Here is a 27999-nt window from a genome sequence, read left to right on the forward strand (position 1 = left end):
TGGAAGTAACATTCTAAGTCATTTGGGGAGATGTCGTAGACACCTTGGTGGGTTATGCATGGAGCAGCCACATTCTCCTTGCCCATATTTCTTCATGTTTGATACTTGGATTACCCCAGCAGGAAACGAGCAGTCTTTGAATGGAGGGTTTTGTTCAGAATTCTAATAGCTTCCAGCATGCGCCCCAGACCACAACGAGCACACCAAATTTACTTAGACATCTAGGCCAGACGTGAAGAATTTCTCTGTCAGATCTAGTAAGCTCCACCAATTTAACATTTTGGCTTCTCGTGGGCAAAGAGAAGACAGCCAAACAGCACTGGTGCCGGGGGGCAATCTGGTGACATGTGGCAGTTCTTGAAAGAAAATTAATGAACATGACCAGTAACCTTTCTGCCCCTCTCTACTCTCCTCATTCAAGGGAGAGAAGCAAAATTTCAGCAATTGGGGTAACTGCTGCTCCTTAAAACAGCTTCAAGGCTATTTTTTTCACTCCACCAGACTTGCCACATTTCATTGTTTGCTTCAAAGATTACCTCGCCGTGAAGCCTGCTGACTTGAAAGTAGAGCCATCGTTTGTTCCATTTGACAATTTCATCCTTGTTAATCTAATAAATAAAAAGGTACCACTGGCAACCTCTGATTCAGTCACAAAAGCTAACTATGTACAGTCAAGCCCAATAAAATATTTGTTCGATGCACGGTGTGTGCCAGACTGGGTGCCAGACATGTTGCACACATTAGTGTAATGATGACAACGATGACAGCAATCAATAATAATAATATATTTAATATAGTATTCTAATAAAAACAACAATAATAATAACAATCAATCAACAGCAATCATTTAGCAAGTGCTTACTGTGTGAAAAAGCCTACCGTAAATGTATAAACATGCCTGGTATCACTCCTCACAGCCCGTTCAGCAGTATATAATTATTACTTTCCCTTTTTATAGATGAGCAGAAGAGGATTGCAAGAGATTAAACCAACTAGCCAAAGTCACACAGCTTGTAAATGACAGCTGGGGTCTGAACCCAAGGCTGTCTCCAGAGGCTATGCCTTAACACCATTAAAGGAGATCCCACCGAAATGATATCGAGTTTATCATAGAGCAAACGGATGAGAGGGATGGTCAAGTTTTCCAGATTGCAGACAAAGAAGCAGGCCAGTTATATCAGCCTTCTGAACCAAAAGCATAACAAAGGTACTTTACAGCAGAATGTTGTCATCTCTCCAATATCTAGACCAGCACAGTATGTGACCCATGATCATCCCGGAAAGAACAACCTACAGTAATCAACTGAACCAAGACTAGGACAGAACAGGGGATACAAAACAACACAGTTGTCAAAGAGATGACATCCTTAAAGTGGTTTCCCTAGCAAACACACTCAACTTCTAGGAACTGAAGGTAAACTGCCTGTGGGGGGAGGGGTGCACATGTATGCGTGTGTGTGTTTCCTGTGGGATTTTCTAGTTTTACCAGTATGTTCTTATGTCAGTATATGGAAAAAATTCTTTACAAGGTTTCGAAAGGACCCATTTTAACAAAGAAAACCTTCATAAAAGTTAAATGGGAAAGTGAAATCATGGATTGGATAATTAATAAAAAGCTTATGAACATCTCATTTCTGAACAAAACCAGTAAGAAAGAGGTAACATGAAGCAAAACACATAAACCTCAAAATCTTGAAGTTCCAAAATTTTGAGAGGAAAAACTGATTGAAATTTTTGGTAAGCTTCAAGGAAAGAAGAGGCATTGTCCAATGGTACCTCAGCACAAAGTTCTCAGAGGTGAAGGGACACTGGGCAAGTCTGGTCCCTCCAGGTTCCCGCAGCCTCTAAACTGTTCAATGGGGAGTTATGCCCCAACTTCCAGTGCCAGAACCGTAGCCCAGTCTAGGCTGACAGGGAAAGGGCCCCTCTGATACCATGCTGGCAACCATCAAACAGCCTACAGCCACTCACACCCAAACAACACACGTAGACACAGAATTACAATTGGCACACAATTTCCAAGGGTTCATTAGTCTCCTGAGACGTGGAATCCAGACTGAGACTCCTGCACACAGGAGCAACCCTTACACTCGAGGATCTAGCGAGTTTAGAGCCGCAAGTAAAACAATGGGACTGCTTTCTTATTTTGCGGCCTCATCACAGGCAGATCCATCCAGTTTCTCGGACGTGAGCCGAGAGTGAGCAGCTTTCATGTAGTCAATGGTCCACCCACGAAAAGTGAGGCTTCCAAGGGGTGCCTGCCCGCGCTCCAATCCTGCTCCTGTCTCGTGACAGTTGTGTAATCTTTACATGTTCTCCTTATTCATCTGTGCCTCTGTTTCCTTATGTCTGAGAAAGGGACCTATGGTAACACCTACTTCAGAAATGTTGTAAAGATTACCTGGCTGACGTAGCTCAGTGGATTGAGCTCGGGCTATGAACCAAAGCATCACAGGTTCGATTCCCAGTCAGGGCACATGCCTGGGTTGCAGGCCATGGCCCCCAGCAACCAGCAACCACACATTGATGTTTCTCTCTCTCTCTCTCTCTTTCTCCCTCCCTTCCCTCTCTAAAAATTAATTAATTAATTAATTAATTAATGTATTCATTTATAAAAAATGTTGTAAAGATTAAATTAGTCTTTATATGGGAAGCACTTAGAACACCTCCCTAGTACATACGTAAATAAATGTTAGCCCTTATTATTCATGGTCCTTTTTAGGGAAAAAGGAAATATAGTAAATGTTCATATTAGAAAAGCACTACAGGACTGCAGAGCATGGTGGTTAATGATGTCCATTTCTGTTATCTTTACAAAGGTGACTATCTGGTTAACTGAACAAGTATCACCATTTATGTTTCCAATTGGGACACAGAAACTATAGCCTGTGAAAATGACCACAAAAAGATGATTAAGAAAAATGTGTCAGCAGATTAATAGCTTTTCTTCATTTCAGCTTGTGAAGGTTTAGCCACAATCCATTGACGGTGACAAATTAGGAGAGACCTACATGACTGTGACCCTGAATATCCAGTCAGGTCCTTCCACTGGGAAGCTGGGAAGCTTAAACCCAGAGGTGTGCATGGTTTGCCCAGAGAGACCCTGTGAGTAAGCAGCAGAGCCGAGAACTCAAGATTCTTAGAATCCATTTGCTCATCTGCCTCTTTCTACTAGACTGTCAACCCCTGGAGGCCAGAAATTAGTCACATATGTCTTCCTACCTCCATCCCAGCCCAGCATGTACAGACACAGAAGGCAACAATAAATCAGAGTTAAAAAGAACCAAAGCAATGTAGTGTTCTTTGTTTCATCTAAGGTACCATTTTAACCCTAACAAGGAGACAGGTATCTCATTCACCAAAAAGAAGACACACAGGACAGGAAAGCACACCTGAAACCTGAGTGTCCTGTGAGTCAGGAGACCTGAGCTCTTGTCCTGCTTCCAACTGGCTTTGCGACATTGGGCCGCACTTACCTTTTCAAAAAGAAGATGATGGGGCAAGATGATGTCCTCAATAGAGCTAAAAGGAGTCAGACTGTATGAGGTCACAAAATGGAATTAAGTAATAAGTGCTATAGTTAATTGTGCATTGCTTTATGTTTCTATTACACTTGATAATTTTGAAAAGGCTTCTTTGTACATTATCACTTAATCCTCACAGTAACCTTGAAATAGGTCAGGAAACAAAGCCCATTGTACAGATTGATAGCACCAAGGCACAGAGAGACCACACGTTTACATCAGAATTAAATGACACATATTACCTGCAGCAAGGAGCAGGATTCACACTAAGAAAAAGAGAGAGATGCTCAATGGCAGATCAAGGGCCCAAGAAGAGGCAGCACATAACTCCAAGCTGGATTAAGAAGAAGCCACAGAGCCTGGTCATGACTCGACAGCTGTCAGCTTTCTTTACTCAAAATTCTGCTGTTAAAGGGCCTCTTCCACAGCCACAGGACGATCAGATGGGTTACGGGAGATATAAGGTCAGGACATCTGGCAGATGGATCAGACACAGAGGGACAAGGAAGCCTCTTGAAATACATCCTGCCTACTATAAAGCAAAATGTATTTCTAAGCATGGAAAATCCTGAAATACAAAAATAAGATAATAAACAAAAATTATATAGTACCATTATTTATTGCTTAAACTGAATTTAAATGCCACTGATATTCACTTCATAGAATATGCCATTTAAAAATTTTATTTTAATAAACCTCAGCCAATACATAAAATCAGCCCTTGGCTTGTCAGGAAGGGCCACTCTCCTTCCAAAGCCCTGCATTATTATTACAGAAAGCCCAAGACTGACCGCCTGGCTAACTGGAACCAACATTTGTCTTTCAAGATTTTCCCAAAACCCTTTGAACACCCTCTCAACATCCTGAGAGTTTTCTGCTTTATTGAGAGCCATCATCATGAAGTAGAATTCCAAACTGTATCTCCCAGGTTTCCTATGATAAGACAATCAAAGCCCTTCTACAAAACATGGACACTAGTAAAAAAGAGTCAAGTAAAGCAGAAACTACTTTGTAGAAGACAATCCTCTAGCAAGCCTAATGGTGACGGGGGCTCAGGAGGGCATCTGGTATCTTCTTCCTGAGCACAGTCGGTTCAATATGCAGGGCAGCAGTACACTGTTATTTTCTCCTAGAGCCGTCTTGTGGCATAACTGGCATTGCTTCAGCAAGTTCTTGGCTATGTAACATCCAAGCCTGGTTTTCTGGCCCTCCTGAAGATTCAATACTCATGCAGGCTGCAAAAGGGCAATATCCAAAAGCAGAGAGAAAGATAGGAAATTCAAAAGAAAAAAATGAAGGACTGACTATTAGCTAAGTGGAAAATGTTACTCTCAATTTGCATATACATCATTTAATTATTTCTCCCCCAAACTCAAGGGAACCATAAAGATAAAAGTCCTGGCAGCCACCTCTCAGCTTGCAGCTTTGTTTCATCATCACAAAGTGTTAATAATGTCCTCGTTCTGCTGGAGCAACACTGGGGGAAGAACAGAGAGGATGGGCATGTCCTGGACAGCAGTGCACGTCCCCCCAGTGAAGCTTCTTTCCAAACAGAGACAATCTTTCATCCTCCAGTACAGCCACGTTCAAGACCATCTAACCTAATTCACTCAAAACTTCATCAGGCAACAGAGAATCTTTGGTCATGCCAGACTTTGGTCAATGTAGGGAAAGGCATTGTAGAAGGACAAATTCTTCTTTGAACTTTAAAGACTGCACACCCTCCTCTCTGTTTATCATTATTATAAGGGATCCCACATAACTGAGTAATTTGTCATCTCTATTCCTTTTGGTCAAAAATGCTATCTACTGGCCAAACTATTTTCAAATGTTGCCATCCTCCAGATCATACCCTTTAATTCTTTTTAACTTCCATCCAACTTTCCAATACAGAATCTCATTAATTAGCTTACCTCTTTGGCTGCTATTTTATATTGTCATAACTTCCCCCCATTTTAAGATATTATGCTATTAAGTATTTCCCTTTAGAGGCAGCAAAGTTATCAACCTTGCCACAGACAAAATCCATCACCAAGAAATCCAATAAAGTTTTATTGAACTACTATAAATATACAAGATCTGTCCAGAAAAAAATCCAGCCATTGTTAATATAACAAGAACAGTTGGCATGACATAAATGTAACCTGGCAGCCAAGGAGAGTGGACTGGAATGCACATGTGTGAACAATGATGACTTCACTGTACTAGTCAGTGGGGGTGGTAGACACCACTGAGTGAGCATGTGTACTGTGTGGCCACCACATTCAAAATGACTGAGTAAAGCAATGAATCTGCATCAAACTTTGCATTAAGCTTGAACATTCCTCTGTGGAAACTATTTGGATGACTCAGAAGACCACAGCTATAGGCAACTAGTGATTGGCAGCTTCATCACAATGCACCCACTCATGCATCATGTCTCATGCAGAGTTTTTCTGGTGAAACATCAAATCACCCAGATGACTCAGGCCCCCTACAGCCCAGGTTTGGCACCCTGCGACTTCTGGCTTTTCCCAAAACTAAAATCACCTTTGAACGGGAAGAGATTTCAGACCATCAAGGAGATTCAGGAAAATATTACGGGACAGCCAATGACGATTGAGAGAACTGTGTGAGGTCCCAACATGCCTACTTTGAAGGGGACTAAAGCATCATTGTCCTATATACAATGTTTCTTGTATCATCTTCAGTAAATGTCTTCCTGGCTGGTGTGTTTCAGTGGGTTGAGTGCCAGCCTGAGAACCAAAAGGTTGCTGGTTTGATTCTCAGTCAGGGCACATTTCTAGGTTGCAGGCCAGGTCCTAGTTGGGGGTGTGTGAGAGGCAACCAAATGATGTTTCCCTCCCTCTCTTTCTCCCTCCCTTCCCCCTCTGTAAAAATAAATAAAGTGTTATTGATTGATTGATTGATTGATGTGATGATGGAAGGCCTGAACAATAATAGTAAAGTATTATGCAGGGAGCAAGTAAAGACAAAACTCCATCCAGAAATCCTCCAGCCACTGTGAACATCGTGGCGTGAGATGGCAGACATGAAGTAGAAGGGGCACCTTTTCTAATTTATACAAAGGCACCATGAGGCCTTTGGCTATCCTAACAAACAGAGTCTAATTTCTTATGCAATTATCCCATTTCACATCCTAAGACTGAATACACTTCGACTAGCGATTCTCAACCTTTTTCATCTCATGGCAAACATAAATTAAAATTCTGCAGTGCACCAAAAAACTAAAATTCTGTGACACACCAAAAAACATATTTTTGTCAGTCTGACAAAAAATAGGTATAATTTTTATTCATCCACACCAGGTGGCTATTATTGCATTGGCTGTTGTCATTTTTTTATTTGACAATCTAAGGGAAAAGAGGTCAGTGCCCCTGACTAAATAGTCAGGTAGTGCGTGCTTTAAACATTCTTGCAGCATGCCAGTTGCAAATCGTTGATTTAGACCAGCCACCTGGAGATTTTTAAACCAGGAACTCTATAAATATAAGTATTGGATTTATTCACTCACACACTCACACATTCATACATTTCTTTATGTACAGAGTGCTGCATTCATTACAGTGGGAGATAACACAGCTTACCATCTAATAGACATAATTACGAGTATCATAAACAGTATGGTGAAAGAGAATAAATATCTTAATTAGCATTCTTGACAACATCAAGACGCTGGCTGCCAGGTCACATTCAGGGCAGCTTCACCAGAACAGCAATGAAAGAAGTTCAATACCATCATCTAAATAAGACAAAAGGAAAAACAACACTATCATTAGATTTAAATACAAAGTACACTTGAAAGTTACACTCAACTAGTAGTTGCGGAGGCAACACAGTTTACTCTTTAAAGCAAAAAGCCAGATTTTCAGAAGTAGCAAGGTCTAATCTTATTTTAGCCATAGAGTCACTGTGCCATTCTGAGAAACTATGCAAAATATACCCAATCTTCATCTGTGTATCAGAAGAGGTTTAATCAATAACTGAGAGGTAGAATGAGAAATCGTTTAGCTAATGCACAGTGTTCCTGTTAATTAAAGCCACCCCCTAACTTGGCCGTGGATTAGAAGGAGAAAGGACAGAAATGGCTTTAAACGAGATCACCAGGCAAGCAAGATCAGTAAAAACAATGAAAAGCAGAAGACTGTAGCTTAAGTCAAGAGAACACCATCTTGGGGAAATAAGCATTTGGGCTACATTAAACCTTAAAAGAAAAGCTGATAAGTGAGAGATAACAGTTCTAGTAACCCCACATGTCTGTATATTGGTAGCCAGTCAGTACAGTTCAACCTCAGAGGCAAAGAGCTACCTTTTAAATTAGGTTGGGGAAAAAGAGGAGAGGGCTCCTGTGTGCCAAAGTTACTTTAGATCTCACACTCCCTACTGCATAGGGAAAACAAAACAAAAAAAAAAACACTGAATCTAGAACGCAGGCCTCAAGCCACTCCCATTATGATAACTGCGCAGTGGGGGTGGGGTGGGGGTAGGGAGAGACTCCAGAGGCACCTTTGGTAACCAAGAGCTGCTGAGGAAACAGAACAAGATAGTCTTAAGAGGCTTACCAAATATGGTCCACTCTACCAACTCTAAAAAGACCCAAATATAGTATGGACTTGCACTTGACCGTGGCCCCAGGACACATATCCACTGTCAATTGTCTCCAGTTGATAAGAATGCACAGACTCACAGCTATTTGCAGACCAGCTATGGTCTACTTAGATAACAGATATCCAAGTACATCCAACATGGAAAAGACACTTGAGATCAGAACACCACCTCAGTCAATTTCAGATGTGGGATATACCACACCTGAGGCTCAATCATAAAATGAGTCACATAAAGTTAGCCTTCATTTTGTTTATCTATACTATGATTATTCTATTCTAGTTCCTTTACTTCCACATTTTATTTAAAACACTAATTAGGTGGCTTTTAATAACCACTTTCAAATGAGAAGCTATAAAAAACAGATAAAAACCAGGTATAAGCCATCAAAAACAATTGATTATCTAGGAATTTAAGAGACTTCAACTACATATACAAAAACAGTTACTCCTCTATTTAAAAAAAAGGATCCTGAAAGTTGTTCATAAACTGATACTTGGAAAACTGAATCTAATTCTTTATTCATTCAGTCAACAAATGCTTCCTGAACAACTGTTAAAAGCTTGGGACTATTTTAGGTGTTGGAAATACAAAGATAAAAGACATTCCCCACCCTCAAAGATGTAAGATCTCATGGGGAAAGACAGGGTAAAATTAACTGCAATAACAATGCAGGGAGGTGAGCGCTGCGCTGATGCACGCAGATGTGAAGGAAACAGAGAGGAAGCGCTCCTCACCCAGTCTCATAGAGAGTCAGGGATGGCGAGGTTTGGAAGTTGGGGCTGGAGGATAATTCTAGACAGAGAGATCAAAATGGATCACTTTCACTGCTGGCCAAGATGGAGCAACTGGGACAGTTGTGAAGACCCAGAGAAGAGGCAAAGATGGGCAGTGATCTCTAACAGAAGGGAAACCCAGAGTTCTACGAGTCCCCTTACTTAGTGCCAGAGAGACATCCACATCAAGGTGCATAGGAGTAGGGGGAACTCGAATGGACTTCCTGCGTGGAATAAATGCCGTCAACATCAAGGTGGACCAAGGCAGCTAGAGTGTGCCAGACAGAGCACCTGAGCCACATATTTTGGAGAGACTGTATAGATAGATTTGAGAGACCTGGATTTTTCTATTTTACCAGTAAATAAAAGTGTTAATTGTTTTTTTTAAAGAAAGAATACCAAGAAGGCAGAGCTTCATAAAGACCCACAGGAAGGCCTCTTCAATATTTGGTGGAATATTGAACACTTCATGTGTGCAAGGCAACCACCCAAGGCCACAGAAAAAAATCCTGACTCCCCAAGCACTGGGTAGGGTACGTGGAAGGGACCTGTCTCTGTCATGGGGAGTAATTAGCCCTAGACTGAGCACTGTACCAGTCCTGCCTAAAACGTCTTAAAAGCAAGACCCCAAAGAACCAAACTGCTTCGAACAACTTTACTACATCCTAGAACAAAGAATATTTACAGAGATATAAAAATATCCAGCATCCAACAAGGTAAAATTTACAACACCTGGCATACAAACAAAAATTACTGGGCATGCAAAAAGCAGGAATAATATGACCCCTGATGAGGAGGGAAAAAAATCAACCAATCAAAACTGATCCAGAACTGACACAGGTGACAGAAGTAGCAGACAAGGACATTAAAACAGTTCTTACAACCATATGCCATATGTTCAAAAGTAGGTGGAGACACTGAATATATAAAAAAAGACTCAAATCAAACTGCTAAAGGTGAAATCTACAACATATGAGATGAAAAATACCCTGGGTTAGATTAACATCAGGTTAGATATCGTAAAAGGTAAAGATTACTAAACTTGAAAACATAAAAACTAGCCAAAATAAAATAGAGAAAATAGAATTAAAAATAAAATATTAATATTTAAGTGTTGTTATTCAATCATATTAATAAATATTAATATTTATCCCTGTCCTCAAAGAATTTACAACCTTTCTGTGGACACAAATTATAATAAAAATATAAGGTCATAAAATATTTAAAAACCAGAAAATATAATACAGAAAAAAATGATATGAGGCACTATTTAATTAATAACCAAGAAATTAGCACACATAAGTGTTCAGAGAAGAGGAAGGGATTATTTCAGGATGGGGAGATAAGGTTAAAAATGGTCAAAGAGGAAACACCTGAACGAATGGATATTTTCATACAACTTAAAGCAGTGTTCTTTAGTATATATTTAGAACTGTCATTTTTATTTTTATTCATTCATTTAACATTTATGAGAGGCATCTACCTGGCAGATACTAAGCACAGCATTTTCTGTCTCTACCCGTGATGGGTTTATAATCCAAAGAAGGCAAATGAGAGAAATGGCTGTTAGCCACCTTGCAAGACATACTCTAAAGGATGTGTATTCGAGTGTTGTGAGAAGGGGCAGCTAACCCTGCTAAGGAAAGCAAACAGAGAAGAAATTCACAAGACACACTACTATCCCCTATCTGTAACATCTCCATCCTGTTCTGCTTCCAGATTTGGCTGCCACAAAGGGCTGTTGAAAAAATAAACGAAAAGTCCACCAAGGAAAGAAGCAGGAAGCCAAAGCAATTTTTCACTGGATCTGAACTCACTAATCCGAATGAAGGAGTCAGAAACCTCCTCCGCCTAGCAGGCAATCAGCCACCAGAAGTGGAGCAAAGACCTCAATAATCCCTGAAAGTTTGTAGGAGAATGGCTTTGCTGTGACAGTGATAATCAGTCATATATTCTTAGAATAAAGCCTGAGTGAGTAAAAATTCAAAGCAAAGGATTGGTAGGAGGTTGGTTGTCTGATATTTTCACAAAAGAACAAAGACATTGTATTTTTCCTGAACTGAGTAGTCATTATGCATTATGCAAAGCTAGGAGGAAGTTTCATAATGACAGAGTCCGACACTTCACAGATGGGAACAGTGAGAGAGCAAAGGGCTGGACCAAGGCCACAGGGAGGGTTGGAACAGTGCTCTGTAAAATTCATGTCATCTGCTCACTTTGACAGCATTTCATATCATCCAGCGTGAAGTTGGCAATCTTTACATTAAATCATGTTGCCTTTATTTATTTCTCAGAGTGAACTAATTTCTGCTGTGATTTCAATAGAGAATTATGCTAACAGAGGACAGGTATAATTGGATGTGGAAATGGATACCTTATCAATAAGCCTTGGTTTAATATTTTTTACTAAGAAGGAATGTCTCACCCAGAAAACCTCACACTGGGAAAATTTTCATTTGTGTTCCATTCACAATGGAAGATTCTTTAATGTGTTCTCAGTGCATTGTTTAATGTTCAATTTATAGACAATTTTGCTGAGAAAAGGAACAAGGTGGAGGAGCAAAGCCTGACCTCGGACTCTGGTTCTGCCACACACGAGGTGTATGATCTTGGACAGGACACAACTTCTCGGTTTCACATCTATAAAATGAAGCTCACAACAGTACCTACTTTCAAAGTTTTGACAATCCAGTGAGATAACTGAGTCCAAAGCTCATTGCCAGGCACGTGATAGGAGTTCCAAAAAACACTATAAGTAGTTGTTGCTACAGCTGGTGACTGTGACGGTGGGGGTAAAGGAGCATTTACTATCATTAATATCTTTTTTTATCCTCACCCAAGGATATGTTTATTGATTTGAGGGAGAGAGGAAGAGATAGGGGGTGGGGGGAGAGAGAGAGAAACATCAATGTGAGAAACATATATCGGTTGCCTCTTATACGTGCTCTCTGACCAGGGATCAAACCCACAATCTAGGTATGTGCCCGGACTGGGGACCAAACCCACAACCTTTTGTTGTATGGGACAATACTCAACCAAGTGAGCCAGATGGCCAGGGCCCTATTATTAATATCTTGAGGTTAATCCACACTGGACATCTTTCTCCACTCTGGCTCTTGAAGAGAACTCAGGTGTATACATGCCAGGCACTGACAACATTACAACATTTTTATTCTTAGATTTCTCTCCTTAAAAGTTTATGCTTTCCCATATACTTAAAACTTACTCAACATTGTCACAATTATTTATCTTATAATAATAATAATCACTCTTCCAAGTCTGAGAAGATCTGATTTCTTTGCCATCTTTTGCTGTAAATACTAGGCCATAGAGCGTGGTAATAAAATGTAAGAGTATCACACGTTCTCCATCACATAAAAGCTGGGCTCCATTACAAGTGTCAGCCTTAGTTTCCCCTCGTTAGAGTACGTGGTAATACCAAACTGTCATGCTCCAGATTTGTCCTAAAAGTAGGATGTGAATTCAACAACTACACTCTCCCTGTGAAAACGATCTGGTTCATTTTTGAATTTTTTCCTTTCCATCAATACCCAAAGGAACTGGTTTGCATTAGTGAGTAAGTGCCTACAAAGGTTTCTTCCTCTTCTGGACAATTAATTTATATCATATAAGACAAATATTGGCACATCTGGACAAACTCAGCATGAGTCTACAAACCATGAAATTTCCCAAGGCATCTGTGAATAAAAACACCTCTTCAAGCTTTTCAGAAATGACAGACTGAGGTAGGGGGTTGGAGTGGGGCTCATAGGGGTGGGTTAGGGGGGTTGTAGGAAAATGAACAAGATAACCCTTTTCAATGGTCTGAAAGGCTGTCATATGAAAGAGGGAGCAGACTTGATGCTGACCGCTCAGGAGGGCAGAATGAGAACAAGTGTGTGGAAACCTGCAGGGGTTGGGGTGCAGCTTTCTGCTCTATATAAGGAGAGCTTCCTTGGGGAAGGGTGCGCACACATGCATGTCTCAGAAGAGTGAAACAGACAAGGGGGGATCCAGACAGCCCCACTGATTAGCTCTTCACACGGGGTGAGTTTCTTAACCTATCTAAACCCTCAACTATCACTCAGAATAGTTATTCCCACATTCCATAGTTACCCCAGCATTGAGAGAAAGCAGAGATATTTGATGCTCAGTGTGGTAGGTGTTATGACTATTTCTGCTCTTCTTTTTACCTCTGACAAACAGTAAGCATTTGTCAGATGCCTTTGGAACAGGATAAATAATTAAAATCCCTCTAGTTCTGTTTTCCACCTCCCCCTTCAGTTTTAAAACCTACCGGGAGAAGCTCAAGTTGCTCTGCACTCAGCTCTGCCACCACTTGCATGTAAGATGCTGGGCTAGCTGTTTTCCATCTTCCCTGGACCTTTCCAACAGCAACACATGAAGAGAAAGACTTATCATCCACCAAAACTTTAACTCAGGAAAGGATTATAGGAATTACCTAAGAAATTATCACAAATCATTTTTCATGTACAGGTGTTCCCCCCTTTGCCCAACACATGTTTTTTGTAAATCACATTCTTTTTTCCTACCAAATGAGCTTATAATTGTTTGCATATGGTTATTATTTTATTCCAAGAATATTACTATGTGACCATTAAGGAAAGTTTGAACAACAGGAAAATGAGGCAATGAGAGAGATAATCACTCACTGTCTATACATTATTGTTTCTTCCCTATTTTCTGTTTGCGTGAGTGATGGTGACCTTTTTCTACAGCATTTTAATTTAGATTGCGATTGCAAAGGCATTTTTAACTGTTCTTCAGTGAGTGTGGCCTGCTGAGGTAAGTTTCTCTGTTCTCAAGTTGAATAGAGTACTAGTGATTCAAAAACATTTTAAAGCGCCAATAGATGTAACTATTTACAGACATAAAATTTAAAAAAAAAAATCAGCACTTGAAAAAAATGAGTAAGGCAACCCCTCATTTTATGGATGAGGATACTAAAGCCACAGGGAAAAGCTGTGGTGCAGTCTCTGCTACAGCAGAGACCCTGGTCTGTTACACTGAAGCCACTGTAAGTCAGGCCAGGGTGACTATTGCATAAGTCCTACGATTTTGGATTTTGTACCTTCACTTTCCTTAGAAAGGTCCATAAAAATGGGGTCTGTGTACAACAGATACATCGTAGCAGACTAATGAAAGCTTTGATGAGGAAGCCACAGTAGGCTTTGATGAGGAAGACCCTACCCAACCAGAAACTCACACCTACCCTACACTATATAGCTAGACCAGGAGGAAAAGGAGAAATCTCCAATCTTTGTTTGACACCTTTACTCAACTTTTGACATATCTTTATATATCCACATCATGATAGTTTACTATCAAATAAGCAAAAACTTAAAATATTTTCAATACCAAGAATTAGAAAAAGTAAGGAGCAACAGGAACTCAAAACGCTGCAGACAGGAGTTCACACAGACAGAAGGTGTTCGGATCACAGCTCAGCAGAATCCAGGTGAGCCAAAGAAAGGCACAGTTCCATCGTATTTCTAGAAATATCTAGAAAATTTTCCAGATGTTTACAAAAAGACAGGTCAAAGTTTTTCATGGCAGCATTGTTTATAATACAGAAGAAATGAAAACATGAGAATGAAAATATTGATTGTGAAATCATCACATCATAGAATAGTTAACTGGACAGACGCTAAAATAACTTCCTCAATTAACATGTAGTTCTTAAATTAACAGGGTTAAATATCAAAAGCAAGCTGGGAAAGGTCAGGTACAGTAAGTTACCACTGATATTAAGCTTAAAAATCAGCAAAGCTATACCATAGCAATACATACATAGCAAAAATAGAAAACCATGCATAGGAATGGAACACATTAAATTTAGTGAGAGATTATCTCTGGAGAAAAAAAGAAACAGAATTTTGAAAGGGTGCACTGGGAGCTTCAATAGGAAAAAAAAAAGAAAGAAAGAAAAAGAAAAATCTGAAGCAAATATGGCAAAATTTTATATCTGAAATTAGTGTCTTTTTTTTTCTTGGTATACTGAAGATATTTGAAAATTAAAAAAAAGAAAGAAAGAGCAACAAGATAGCTTAGCCATGGACTGATCTGAATACCCAAGAGTCTGAAAAGGTAGGAAGACCAATGGTGCACCCACTATCTTTGGTATTATACAAGTCTAATGGCCATCACAACAACCCTCTGCATCCCCGGCCGCAGTACAGTGCCTGGTCAAAAGTAAACACAAACTAAATGTTGAATAAATGAATGGCTGGCCGAACAACAAATAAATGACCAAATGAACTAAGTGAGTGGTTATATATGTGTTTGACTAATAAGAATAGGGAAAAAAACAAATACTGTTAATAATTTGAAATTTAAACTATTTCTAAATATGGATCCACGGAGAGCTCTTCTTAAAGGCATTGTTAGTAGAGAAAAAACTGAAAACATGTGAACAAAGTAACTTCTGAAGATTTTTCTATCCATAAACTTCAGTGCTTTTTCCTTATTTCAGAGGCAGGCACAGCACACTCATCACATTCGATTCATCTAAAGGAGAAGGCATTTGTTGCTGTAACAGACCCCAGGATATGGCCAATAGCCTAAAATATAAATGAGTCTTAGGATAAGCCAGTCAACTAAAGCACGCTTTTGAACCTTATGTGAAGAATTCCCAGCATTTCTCTGCCCTGTTTACCAGGTGCATTAGGATTCTAAATCATTTCGTCTTCATGAATGTAAGTTGTTCCCAAGCTCACCTCAGAATGTGACAAAAAATTGCTAGTGTGGTCATCCCGATTTCAAATTTCTGACCATCATACAGGAGTATAGGCTCGGTGAAATCAAGCAGAAGTTCGCTACCATACATTTTTGCCTCTTGTTTTTTAAACAAAAATTTGAGTGAATATAAAAAGAACCAAAATAAGATACATGACACAATCACCCAAACCTAACAATTAAATCCAAAAAAGCAGCTTATAATAGTGTAAGCAAAGAGGATCACTTTAGAAAGTACCAGAGACCTCCACTATCAGAAATGAGGTGGGTGTTTTTATACTTTCTTCTTTATGTTATTAAAATATTAATTTACTTTTAAATATAATCCTCGCACTTCCTTCAAAATACCTTCTCATGAAGAAGTGGGGGTGGGGGGCATGCAGGGTATATATTTATAGTGTCCTTTTAAAGTTCAACAAAAGAAGGATTCAAACAGAGTTACCTTCACTCTGCAACAGTCTGTTTTCAAATGTGTAACAGGATCTTACTGCAGCCACTAGGTCTGTTCTCCACACAAAGAAAGGCTGGAAAACATTTGTGTTGTGCTTCTGGAGTTAAAAATGAAGAAGCCTTTTCCTTTCCATCAGTTCTTTTTTATTAATAAGGTGGCCACACTAAGCCAGAAATTATAACCATCTGTTTTAACCATTAAATGCAGATTCAAAGGCCTAATGATAAAGTGACCTCTTTATTAATAACAGAAAGCGACAAGTGGCATTTTCTCAGTGCATTCAAGGAAATAAATCAATCCATAAGTTCAAGTAGATGGTCCATCTCAGCAATATTGCCTCTTAAGTTTTCTCTTCTACTTTGTCTTCATGGTTTTAACAGCTAGATAAACAAAATGGGAGATGCAGAAGTAGCTTTTCCATGAGTTTTGTTTACCTCTGATATTGATGAGATGCCACTTACCACCTCACACCATTTGAAGACACTAGCTCTTATTTCTCCCCATCACAAAAGCATCATCACATACATTGTCTGACCAATGAGGAGACACATGGGACTTATTTCCTGCAGTGATTACGTCTAAATCAAGGTCTGAAACAAAAAAGGTGTGTGGAAAGCCACAGATCTGTAGGAAGAAACAGTAGAATCATTGCAGCTGTATTTTAATATTTCAATAATGTGGCTCCATGTTTTCTTTAATTCTTAGATTAGAATTTTAATTATTCACTCACTAAATTATGGTAACTTTCAGTTGAAGTGGGTCCCCCACCCCCAGTCTCATAGGGCAGACAGAAGCTCTTTGTTGAGCTGCAGACACTCTAAGACGCCGGTGTGGCAGCATCCGAGTCCCCTGCCTCAGATCCTTCTGGCAGGAAGCCTCCACCACCACCCAGAGCTCAGGAATCCCTGGGAGATGAAGCTCCCTGGCCCTCGTCCAAGGGGCTTTAGTACTGGAAGGACCAGAAAGACTATTTACAAACCTCATCTTTCTCCTAACTCAATCAATAGGTTTGAACCCTGAAAAGCAAAGCAAAAGAGTGAATCAGTATAACTGAGCTAGGTCATGAAGGATTAGTAGGAGCTCTTGGGTGGAATACTTTCTAAAGGATGTGAAAATCACATGTCTCCCACCAGAGGGGATTCTGTAAGTACTACTGTCTTTACGGCAAGGTTGAAATCCTCAAAGACTTGTAACTCCAAAGCAGGCATGCAGCACGTCTTCCCCACCAGGACCTCTTGCCCACTCCCTTGAAGTCCCATCTTCCAAGATAGAAAAAAAACTTCTTCAGGGCTGAGGCATCAGAAGTGAGTACACTGGACTGAGGGTTCAACAAGGGACCCTTGAAAGTCAGTTTGAAGGAGACATTAGGGTACTCCACCCATCTATACCCTCCTGAAAAATACTTCCTTCTCTCCAACCAGAAATAAACATGCACCACAGCACAAGAAGTGTGAGAGGCCGCTCCTGTACCGGCCAAATCCCACAGATCCACCCTGAAAACCAATGGGCACAGGCTCATCTCCAGGCCACCCCTCCCAGGTCTGAGGTCAGGCATCCAGTAGAGTCCTCGCTCTGCAGTGACAAGCTGTGTGGCATTAGGAATTGTCACTCGACTTCTTGAGGCCTCACTATTCTTCCCCATAAAATAAAAGAGTTAGGTTGGGTCAAAAGACCCTCACAGTCTTGACATTCTATCATTTTTAATCACTCCCTTTATCTATTGCCTCGGTTTTGTTAAGTATAAAATCATGCAGTCTCAGTAGATGGTTGTAAGGTCCTTTGCAACACTGAGGCTCTATGATTCAGCTGATGAATCTAGATCACAAGCAAGGATTATCCTATTAATCTCTGTGGTCATTTCCTTGCCAAATAATGATAGGAATGTGCTTCAGTTGAATGCCCCCATCCCAGCTACCAGTACATCTGGTTGGGAAACATACAACTACTTCTATCCACCCGCTTGCCAACACGGAAATCTTCAAACAAAGACGGGATGATTAATAGCATCTTTAATAGGGCCCTCACCTTGACATTAAATCTTGGGCTAAGGTTATCAAAAGCAGCAAACACACAAAGAACTTACTCACAGCCTGAGAATAAGCCAGAGAGAAAGCCAGAGACTGTGCAGGTGGCTGGAAGGAAAACTGACATGAATTACAAAGAAAAGGTGCATTGAGTTAATAGAATGTAACTCTGGTATCGAGGGTGCGGGTTGAAAACAGATGTGAGGGGCAGTCCACTTCAGCACAATGAAGAATAAAAGCAAGAGCCACAACTTTTCTCAAACACACACACACTCAAGAAAAGCATATGAAAGTCACTATGTTAGTCCATGGCTGTGGGTTGTGGTGGCATTACAGGGACATCATAGAGCCAAAAGCTGATTAGATATGGCCCCTAAAAGCCTGTATTGCAGGAGTTTGAAGCTAAGTAGTGTGAAGGTGGGGAGAGGGTATTGGGCATAAAGACTATATGATCAAGTTCCACCTTACTGACCTTTTGCAGTTATTAAAGCCCTAGACCAAATTCCTCATCTATAAAATAGACATTACAGATATTCAGGACATTTCAAATAATCATAAAACAGATTTGTAAAGTGTGTAAAACACACACAAGTGTTTGGGATATAGAAGACACTCCAAAAAAACTGGAACTTATTATTATCAAGATGTGTGCAGGTATCAAAGATCAGAACACAATAGTGGGTCAATGCAGACAGACAAACAGAAGTCAAGGAAGGATGGGTAGTAACAAACAAGATAAAATAGTGGGCAAAGGGCTGAAATCACAGACCACAGAAATTCTTCAGCAACATCACTTTTGATAGTGTCTATTAATGTTAAGGAGGAAAAAAATCACTGCAGATAAGTGGTAAACTATGACCCCATTTATGTTGAAAGACAAAGAAGCAGAGAGAGAAGCAATGAAATGAAATGAAATGAAATGAAGAGAGACAAGACATACTCGAAATACTAAAAGTAGTTTTCACTAGGTTTAGATACCAGGTTATTTCAGGGTTTTTTGTATGTTAATATTTACCTGTTAATATATTTGGTATATATATATACTTCTTAGAAGTTTTTCTTAATTCAAAAGTAATAATATTTGTAGATTAAACATTTAATAACATGCACTGGGAAGCTGCTATAGTGAGGAACCTGAAGTCCCAGAGCTCACTGGAATTCTGAAATTAAAGGTGTGTTCTAATTATTGCAAAAATTGTTATCACATATACAGAGAATCCCAGGTCAATCAATAAAAGTATGTGGAAGGCTTTCTTAATTCAAGAACACAATATTAACCATTCCAGGAAAAAAAAATTCCCAAAGAGCCTCAATCTCATTAGGGAACTAGACGTGTTCACATAAAATTATAACTCACAATGCATGGCACACCGGTAGGACAGTAAATTCAAGGAGGGTGATTTGAGCCAGGCCTTGGAGACCTGGGGGACTTCAGAAAGAAGGATAAAGTCACTTTCTGTTGCAGAGACGATTTAATTAAAAAGAAGTTCCATTTTAACCACTCGACCAGGTAACAGAGAATCTATTGTATTCTGAGGAACTGAAAATCTTACAAGAAGGCGGATTGCATGACCTTTCATTTGCAATAGCTTCTTTTAGGAAAGGGAATAATTAGAATCACATAGAAGGGGCTGCTTGCTTTCATTCAATAGATAACTTTAAACAGACTTCCAAACCACATGAACCACGGTGAACAAGCATGGTCTCTGCGCTGGACTCCTATAGGGCTTAATTTTCACCTCAGCCCAACACTTACTCAGATTCCCTTCACTGTTATCAAGCTACTTAACTGCCTTCCATTCCTCATGCCCAGCTTCCAAATACCCCAGCAGGCTGTAAACTCCTTTTATTCTTTCATGTATTTATCCATCAACATTTTTTCAACATGTGCCAGCAGCACAAAGATAAATAAGACAGCCCCACTCTCACAGAGGTCACAGTCTAGCAGCATTACTGACTCATTAACAGATAGCAGCTCAATGACTGAGACATGCACAGTGTATCCAAGAGTGAGGGCAAGGGGTTGTGTGTAAACAGCCTGAACCCAGGCAATGGGGCAAAGGCACTACCTGTGGTAAAAGAGCAATGCAGAAAGAGCAGAAAACCCTGCGGCCAGAACTTAAAGTACGAGGCAGAGTGGAAAGACACAACCAGAAGAGGCAACACTGACTGAGGACTTAGAACGTGTGAGGTGGATTTAATCTTCACAATAATCTGGTGAGGTAGGTTCCATCATCTTAATGTTACAAATGAGGAAACTAAGGTCACATAGGTTAAGTAACTTGGGTAGTAAAGAAGGGGGTAACCACTCTGATAGGCTGCCACTCCGTGAGGCTAGAAGGGTGAGCAGGGGCTGCTCTGAGAACCCCATTTACTGCCACGCTAGGGAGCTTGGGATTTTTCCAGACAACGAGGCGATAGTGAAGGTTTTTAAACAGGAGGGTGACACCGTCAGAGCTGCCTCAGGAGCCCACTCCAGCAAGGTGTGAAAGACTATTTGAAGAGTTAGAGAGACCAGCTAAGAGGCTGTTGCAATAGCCCAATGAGCGATGGGGTTGCCTGATCTGATGATGTAAGGAAGGAACACAGAGAATAAATGCAAGGCATTTGTTGGGAGATAATTCTCTGTGGTCTCTTGAGTTTCTGTACATGTTGTGAGCAAAGCACCAGCTGCCCTTGGTTCCAGATTATCTTTCCAAAGACGTGTATATAATGACAGCCTTGGAAGACATGATTTTCCTCTGGAGCAAAGAGAAAGCGTGCTTAATGTCCAACATACAGGGTTCAGGTTTCCTAAACTCAGGTTCCTTTCCTGTAACACAATGCACTGCATGTGCAGGTGTCATCTGGCCCCCTTCACGACCCTGTGCAAGATGCAAGAAAATGCTGACACTTTGGCTACTGCCATTGCTATGAGTATAAATTCCTTTGTCTCTAACCCGGCATCCATGAAACTGGCAGGATGACTCATTTATTTGCAAATAGAGTAAAATCTCAAATCCCTCATTTGAGTGAGCCATCTTCCTAACCACTTCACAGTGGTGAAGGAGAGGACAGTGGTGTCACCAACGGAGGTAAAACATATAAAAGGTGCAAACCTGGGCATAGGAGGTCCTGGGGAATCGATGATACATTTAGCTTGGAAGCCTCTGAGACATGCATGTGGGCATACACAGCAAAGAGCTGAATGAGTCAAAAGGAGGGGGTTAAAAAGATAGCTATAAAGGTTATTAGCACTAAGGGGTAGCTGCAACTATGAGAGGACATAAAATCCTTTATTCAACATATAAAAAGACTGCTGGATGCTTGGTGAGCTAAGGGCAGAACATTCAAAGGGATCATCATATTCATCCTTAAACCCTGACTGCCCAGCAGAGGGCTTCACACAATGTATATGCTACATAAATGTCTTGTTAAACAAATGCCCAAAACCAGACTTGGAATTAGATACAGGCTTTGTTTAAAGTTGCTTTAATTTACCTATGTAATACTTATCTAGATTTTCTCAAATTAGGATCTCAAATACATAGCGTCTAAATTTGTTTCACATTAAATACAACCAGTTGCATATGTAAATAATTATAAATCTATCATTCTTTCATGTGAAAAGTTCTGTTCAGAAGCAGAACACAATTCTAAGATTCATAATTTCATGGTCACTAAAAAGTAGTCCTGTTGGTTTTCCTATTGGAGAAAAGGTCTAAGTTTTCTCAAGGGATCAGTTCTTCATTCATTCATTTAAAAAGTACTTACTGAGGACCTATTATGTTCTAGGAACTGTACTAAAAGCTGTAAGAGATCTGAAAAGTATAAATGCCAGCCACCCCCACCAAAGGAATTTACAAAAGCAGAGTGGTAGAAATTGAGCCAGACCAGAACTCAGTTCTTAGATCCACATTTAGCAATTTTGTGACCTTGAGCAAGTTACTTAACCTTTAGAACCTTTAGTTCCCTCAACTGTGAAAAGAGGAGAATAAAAAAAATGTGTATCTCATAAATAGCAGTGAGAATTACATTTTACAACACATGTAGAGTACCAGACATATAGTTCTCCCTTAGAAAGTGGTAGCTAGTATTATTACCATTACCATAAGCCAGGTGGGGAAATAGCACTCAGAGAAATGTCACCCGCTGAGGGACAGTGAAGAACGCTGTGAATACTACTGAGATGGTCTAAAGCACAAGAAATGCAGAACTTCAGGAGCCTAGTGAAAACAATGATATGTGACACTACCGAGTCTCTACTGTGTTTTAATTTATTTAAACCATCCTAAGAAACTATGAATGAGTAATATTATACCCATTTTCAGGATGAGAAAACTGACCCCTAGACAAGTCAAATAATTTGCCCAAGGTCCCCAGCAGAAAGTGATGGAGCAGGAAGTAAACCCAGGCTGTTTGGCTCCAGAGTTGATGCCAAATTGCCTCCTCAGGGAGAAAAAGAATGCAATTTTTATGACATATTTTTAAAGGAAAAGAATGAGATCTTTGGCAGCATTTACCTTCAACCTACAACTATTTTTCTACTCAGTATTGAAAGATTATCCATAAATATCTAAACAGACAAGCAGGCTTTTCTAGGTTGGCTGGGGTCCTATTTCATAGATTCTGCAAATTGAGTAAGGAAGATTTACTGTCTCATACTGAACACCATGTAAGGCAAAATCACAGTGCATAGTGGACTGACTCATGAAATCTACACTAACTCAAAATCAAGGGGTATGGAGCTCAAAGCTCTGAGGACCTTTATGAAATAAAATAACTCCATTTACCAACACTCATTTCTTACTGATCTGCTGGCTGTTCATAAACACTTCCTTAATTAGAGTTTAATATACAGCTCTCTCAGAGGCTGAGAGTTTCTCCTCCCCATTTCCATGTGAATAATATAACAGACTGCTAAGATATATAGCCGCTGTGTTGGATCATCTTGGACTTCAACCAGGTTTTTTGTTGTTATTGCTTCCTTTTCAAAGACAGTAGAAGTAAAATACCCTAGTTATCCAACCACTGAGCAATGGCTAAATAAACTCCATAGGCTGTGCCCACTCGTATAATATCAGACATAAAACACAGTGTTTATAAAGACTTAGAAAAAAATAATAGTTTTATTTTTTTTAAAAGATTTTATTTATGTATCTTTAGAGAGGGGAAAGGAGGGAGAAAAAGGAGAGAAACATCAATGTGTAGTTGCCTCTCAAGTGCCCCTCACTGAGGACCTGGCCCACAACCCAGGCACATGCCCCGACTAGGAATCAAACCAGCAACCCTTTGGTTCTCAGGCCGGCACTCAGTCCACTGAGCCACACCAGCCAAGGTGTTTTATGTTAAGTGAAAAAAGTCTGATGCGAAAGAGTATACAAGTATACAAGATGATTGCATATATGGACTTTTAAAAATGTGTAGGGCAAAAGAGGCTGGAAGGAAATATACCAAAATGTTGGAAGTGATTATTTATGTTTGTATATGAGCCTAAAGGAGATTAAATAGTGTTTCACTTTCTCAATTATCCCTCTATTTTCCTTGATGAATATATATTATGTATACATTTTTACTACAGCAAACTAATTTAAAAACAAGGGGAGGAAATGGAAAGATGGAGGAGACCAAAAGAATGGCTCTATAATACTCTGTCTCTAACTGACACTTTCAGAACTCTTTGCTGAAAGTATTAATCTCTTTCTTATATTTCTTACATTTCTCAGATTTTTGGAATATTAGAAAGATAGATGGGGAGATAGATAGATGATATATAGACAAACATTCTTTTACCAAAAACATTCCAGAATAAATCCTCTTGGACATACAGTCAAGACCTGGCTTCCCAATCCATTCTGCTGTCTCTCTCTTCTCTCAGTTAATCAACTGGGCATGTTTCAGGCAAGGATAACTTAATCACAAGCATCCTAAATATATAGATTCGACCTCTGACACTCCAAATAGATAGGACAAATAACTGATTAAGGTATGAACGAGTCACCGTGCAAGCATGATGGGAAGAGTAATTAATCAGCACCTGTACTTTCTTCTGGGAGCCACAGACAATTAATTACCAATATAAATATCAATATGATAAAACTAATTCTGCTTTCCAGAAAAGCTTATCCACATTTAACTTTGTTGAAAAAAATAAACCTATCCTGCTGGCCGGAAATGACTGAGCAGAGTTGGTGAAATGAGTAGCACAGCTACACAAAGTATATAATGAACCTTTGTGGCTATTTACATCTGGGAATGGGCATCACATACACATTACCCCATAAGCAACCAGCAATCCTCTAACCACTTCCAAAATACCAGTCATCACACAACCCAAAAAAGAATAATAGTAGGCACATTTTTTAAAAGAGCACAATTATCAGAAGTGCTTTGGGAAATTAACACGGCCCTACTCTGGCGGTCAAATTCATATGTAGGTTCAAAAGGAAAACAAATCTGACATACTGAACATTTGTCATATGGCTCTCACTGACAGAGCAAGCAGCATTTCAAAGCAGAATGGAAATTGGAGTTCAGTGGGAAGTACAGATGCTTGACTACCTTTCTTTCAGGGGAGCAGAAACATTCCATTAGTTCCCTGCTGCTTTGGCCAAGTGCAGCCTAGGCTCCCCTGCCACTCATCCGGGACAGAGCTCCAGTGTCTGGCTGCTGGCTAACAGAAATTCAAACGTGTGCACGTAGTCCATTGCTGGACGAAGTCCCTCAGCGTGGTTGTCAGCCTTTAGCAATATCAACTCAACAGTCCCGTAAGCTTTTTACAAAATAAACATGAATTAATTGGGAAACAAAGGGGAGGAAGTGGAGGGAGGCATTCTAAAAGGTGAAAAGTCAATTGCATTAGTGGTCACAAAGGAACCAGGGGGTGTTTTTGTTTGGCTGTGAAGCAGCCACCTTCAGAATTTTAAGTACTTTGAATAAGGCATCAGTGATTTTTAAGAAATTAACTTCAGGTTTGATCTGTGACAAGTGCAGAAATTCTGCAATAAGACACTGCAAACCTGGGGAAAATCTACAGTGCCTGCTCTTCTTTCCTTTTATGCTCTCTGGACTTGGGTATCACTTCTTGGAATATCTGCAGAGGTCTTTTATATTCATTTGCTCAAAGTACCCTTCTACTTATGAAATATTAAGAAACTGGGTGTAGAACTTTTTTGATCATAGCTTATTTCCCTACTCACAGCTTGACACACATGGCATTCTAACACCTATAGACTCAATTATTGTCATAAATTGGCTTTCCCACTGGTTCAGATAAGAGGGCCCTAAAAATCTATTCATGACATTTATCTTTTCTACAAACTATCTCAAAAACTTATAATAGCCTTCAGATATGACAATGAAGATGAATCCTGGATGGGGTATTATGGGGTATGCTATAGATAGAGACTAAAGGCTTGGTCTCAAATCAGACAGACCCGTGTTCAAATCCTGACTCTGTAAAGTTTCATGACCTTGAGGAAGCTCTGAAAGCCCATAATGGCTCTAATCACGAGGGAGTTGTTGGAAGGATGGACTGTGATAGTTTACAAAGCACACAGCAGATCGGCTGATGGTGACAATGGGATCAAGAAGAAACCAAGAGTGTTTTCAACTTTAGTCACTGCACAGATAAAAGGTGCTGTGGGGTTGGTGATCAGCTTTGCATTTGTGTAAGAAATGTGATGTATTTACCACCTAGGCTCTGTTTCCTCAGCTGTAAAGTGGGAGCACTACCTCAGGGAAGCCCTAAGTTTTGAGATCTGAATATGTACTTAGAAAAACGCAATCTACATTGCCACGTGCAGCCCATGATCCTAAGCAAAGCAGATGCCCTTTCACAACCAAGTCATATTCTCTTTCCATCTACTTTTCTCACCTTTAGGTATATTTTATTGTACTGTGAACTTCTCAAAGGCGGAGCTGTCTTACATGCTTTCTACACATAGTGCTCATAACAATACCTGGCACACAACACATGACCCATAAACATGGAATGAATTAGTGATTGAGCCATCTTAGTATACTCCCACGGGCACAGGGTTTTTGTACAATGTAGTTATCAAAATATGTTTGTTGAGTAAATGGATTTGAGTAAAAATGGGAGTGCATTCATAGGCAGGGACTTCCTCTTACTCATCTCTAAGCCCCTGGTCCTAGGACAGAGCCTGGTACAAAGAAGAAATCGGATCAACTAATCTTGCTCTGGAGATAGGACAACTGGGATTAAAACAATTGGCCTAATGCCAAAAAAAAAAAAAAAGAAAAGAAAAAAAAAGAATTGGTAAATGTGTGCATATTCCAGCCCCAGAAGGCCTTGTTTGTTGTGGCTCGCACTGAAATAGGCATTTTACATGATGTTTCTCAACAAACTTGGTAGTGAGAGATGATTGACATCACTTTTAAAATAAATAAGCCAAGGCTCATCGAGATTAAGTTATTTGCCCCAAATTACAAAGCCGATAAATAACAGAGTTGGGAACCAAACCCAGGCTTATGGAATCCATGTTCTTCCCATTATGCAAGGCAAAAGAACAGGGGAAAGCACCAAAATAGATGGGACCACCTTATTTGAAGTTATATAGCTTTAGGGAAGACAAGGGGTGAAATCAACTGTTGGGTCAGGATCACGGAGGAAGACTAACCAGCTGGGGCTACTGCTTCTATAACTGACCCATGTGCTCACCACAGCTGCAGCCATGTCCAGCAGAACTAGAAGGAAAGAAATGCTGGTTCGAGTTGTGCTCCAAAAAGGATAGTCCACCTTGACTAGTGAGTGGGGAAAATGGTAATGCCAGCTCCATTCCTTCTCGGCATTACCTGCAAGTTCAGGCCAGCCCATCGTTGGTCTTGGCCTCTGAGCTCAGAGCCAGCAGTCCGTCTCCCACACGCTATTACAGCCAATACACACAGCTCAGGAACTCCCACATGGAAAACACCATCCACGTTTTCCAGAGAGCTGGAAGGAAAGGAGAACAGATCTCGAAGGAAGAAATGCAATGACCCTTGGTTTTGGAAAAATCAATTTAAGAGCAAGCTTAAACCACTTGTGCTCTTCATAGAAACAAACAAAAGTAAATAACCTTTATTTTAAAGCATCAGAGCAAGATAATTACCAGATAAATATGCCATTTTAAATTTTTTTATAGTTTTGTTAAGATTTTGGTATGTCAACAGTAGTACACCTTCTATGATTAGAGGGAAAACTAATTTAATGAAATCAAATATTTGAAACACCTTCTATTTTTAATGGACAACATCAAATAGGAACCTAGACTCTTGTACATCAGTATGCTAAGATAACAGCCTACCGGGATGAAAAGGACAAAAGCTATACAGAATATTAGACATGAATTAAAGCCAAATCAGCAACCAGCTAAGCATTCTCCCTGAGTTGGAAAAACAAAAAACAAAAACAAAAACCACAAAGTCCTAAAAGTAAAAACAACTGAAAAAAAAAAACCTGAAAAAAAGGAGAAAAAAACTCTGCATGGAAAGCACTGATGTGATTTCACAATTCCTAAGCATACCAGAAATCATAAATATTTATAGAGCACAGTCTTTATATTTCCAGTGTTCAAGGGCATAACTAAAGAAATCAGTGTGTAAATATATACATGTGTGAGCTATTCTTTTAGATGACTAAAAAAAAAAAGGCAAGCGGAAGTCCAAGCACGGCTGGAAAACTCTGGGTTGTTTTTGTGTGAGATTTACTCTGGTCGGCCCTGCAGTTACCTGACCATGCACGGTACCTTTAGAAGGGAGGAGGAGGGGGACTTTAAAGGTAGAACCTCCAAACCCATGCCTGACTGCTCTCTGCCCTCATCCAATCCAGGGCAGTCAGCTGGAGCTTGGAGACCCCCTGAGGACCGCTCTGAGTTTCTTCT

The 27999-nt window shown here is 40.0% G+C and overlaps 1 protein-coding gene across 2 annotated transcripts in view; it reads right to left on the bottom strand.

Annotated features, from left to right (window-relative positions):
- ROR1 (receptor tyrosine kinase like orphan receptor 1) overlaps positions 1–27999 on the bottom strand; it is a 377323-nt gene that overhangs the window by 298446 nt on the left and 50878 nt on the right. The window contains exon 1 of one of the 2 annotated variants that reach the window (XM_045835557.1): positions 26933–26998. The exons of the other annotated variant lie outside the window; for it this stretch is intronic. Coding sequence (XP_045691513.1) covers positions 26933–26954 — 22 coding nt within the window. The 5' untranslated portion in view covers positions 26955–26998. Of the gene's footprint in view, positions 1–26932; positions 26999–27999 lie in introns of those variants that run through there. 2 annotated transcript variants of the gene reach the window in all.

Source organism: Phyllostomus hastatus, unplaced genomic scaffold (assembly GCF_019186645.2).
Source record: "Phyllostomus hastatus isolate PE091 unplaced genomic scaffold, TTU_PhHast_1.1 phas_contig_209, whole genome shotgun sequence".
Lineage (NCBI taxonomy): Eukaryota > Metazoa > Chordata > Mammalia > Chiroptera > Phyllostomidae > Phyllostomus > Phyllostomus hastatus.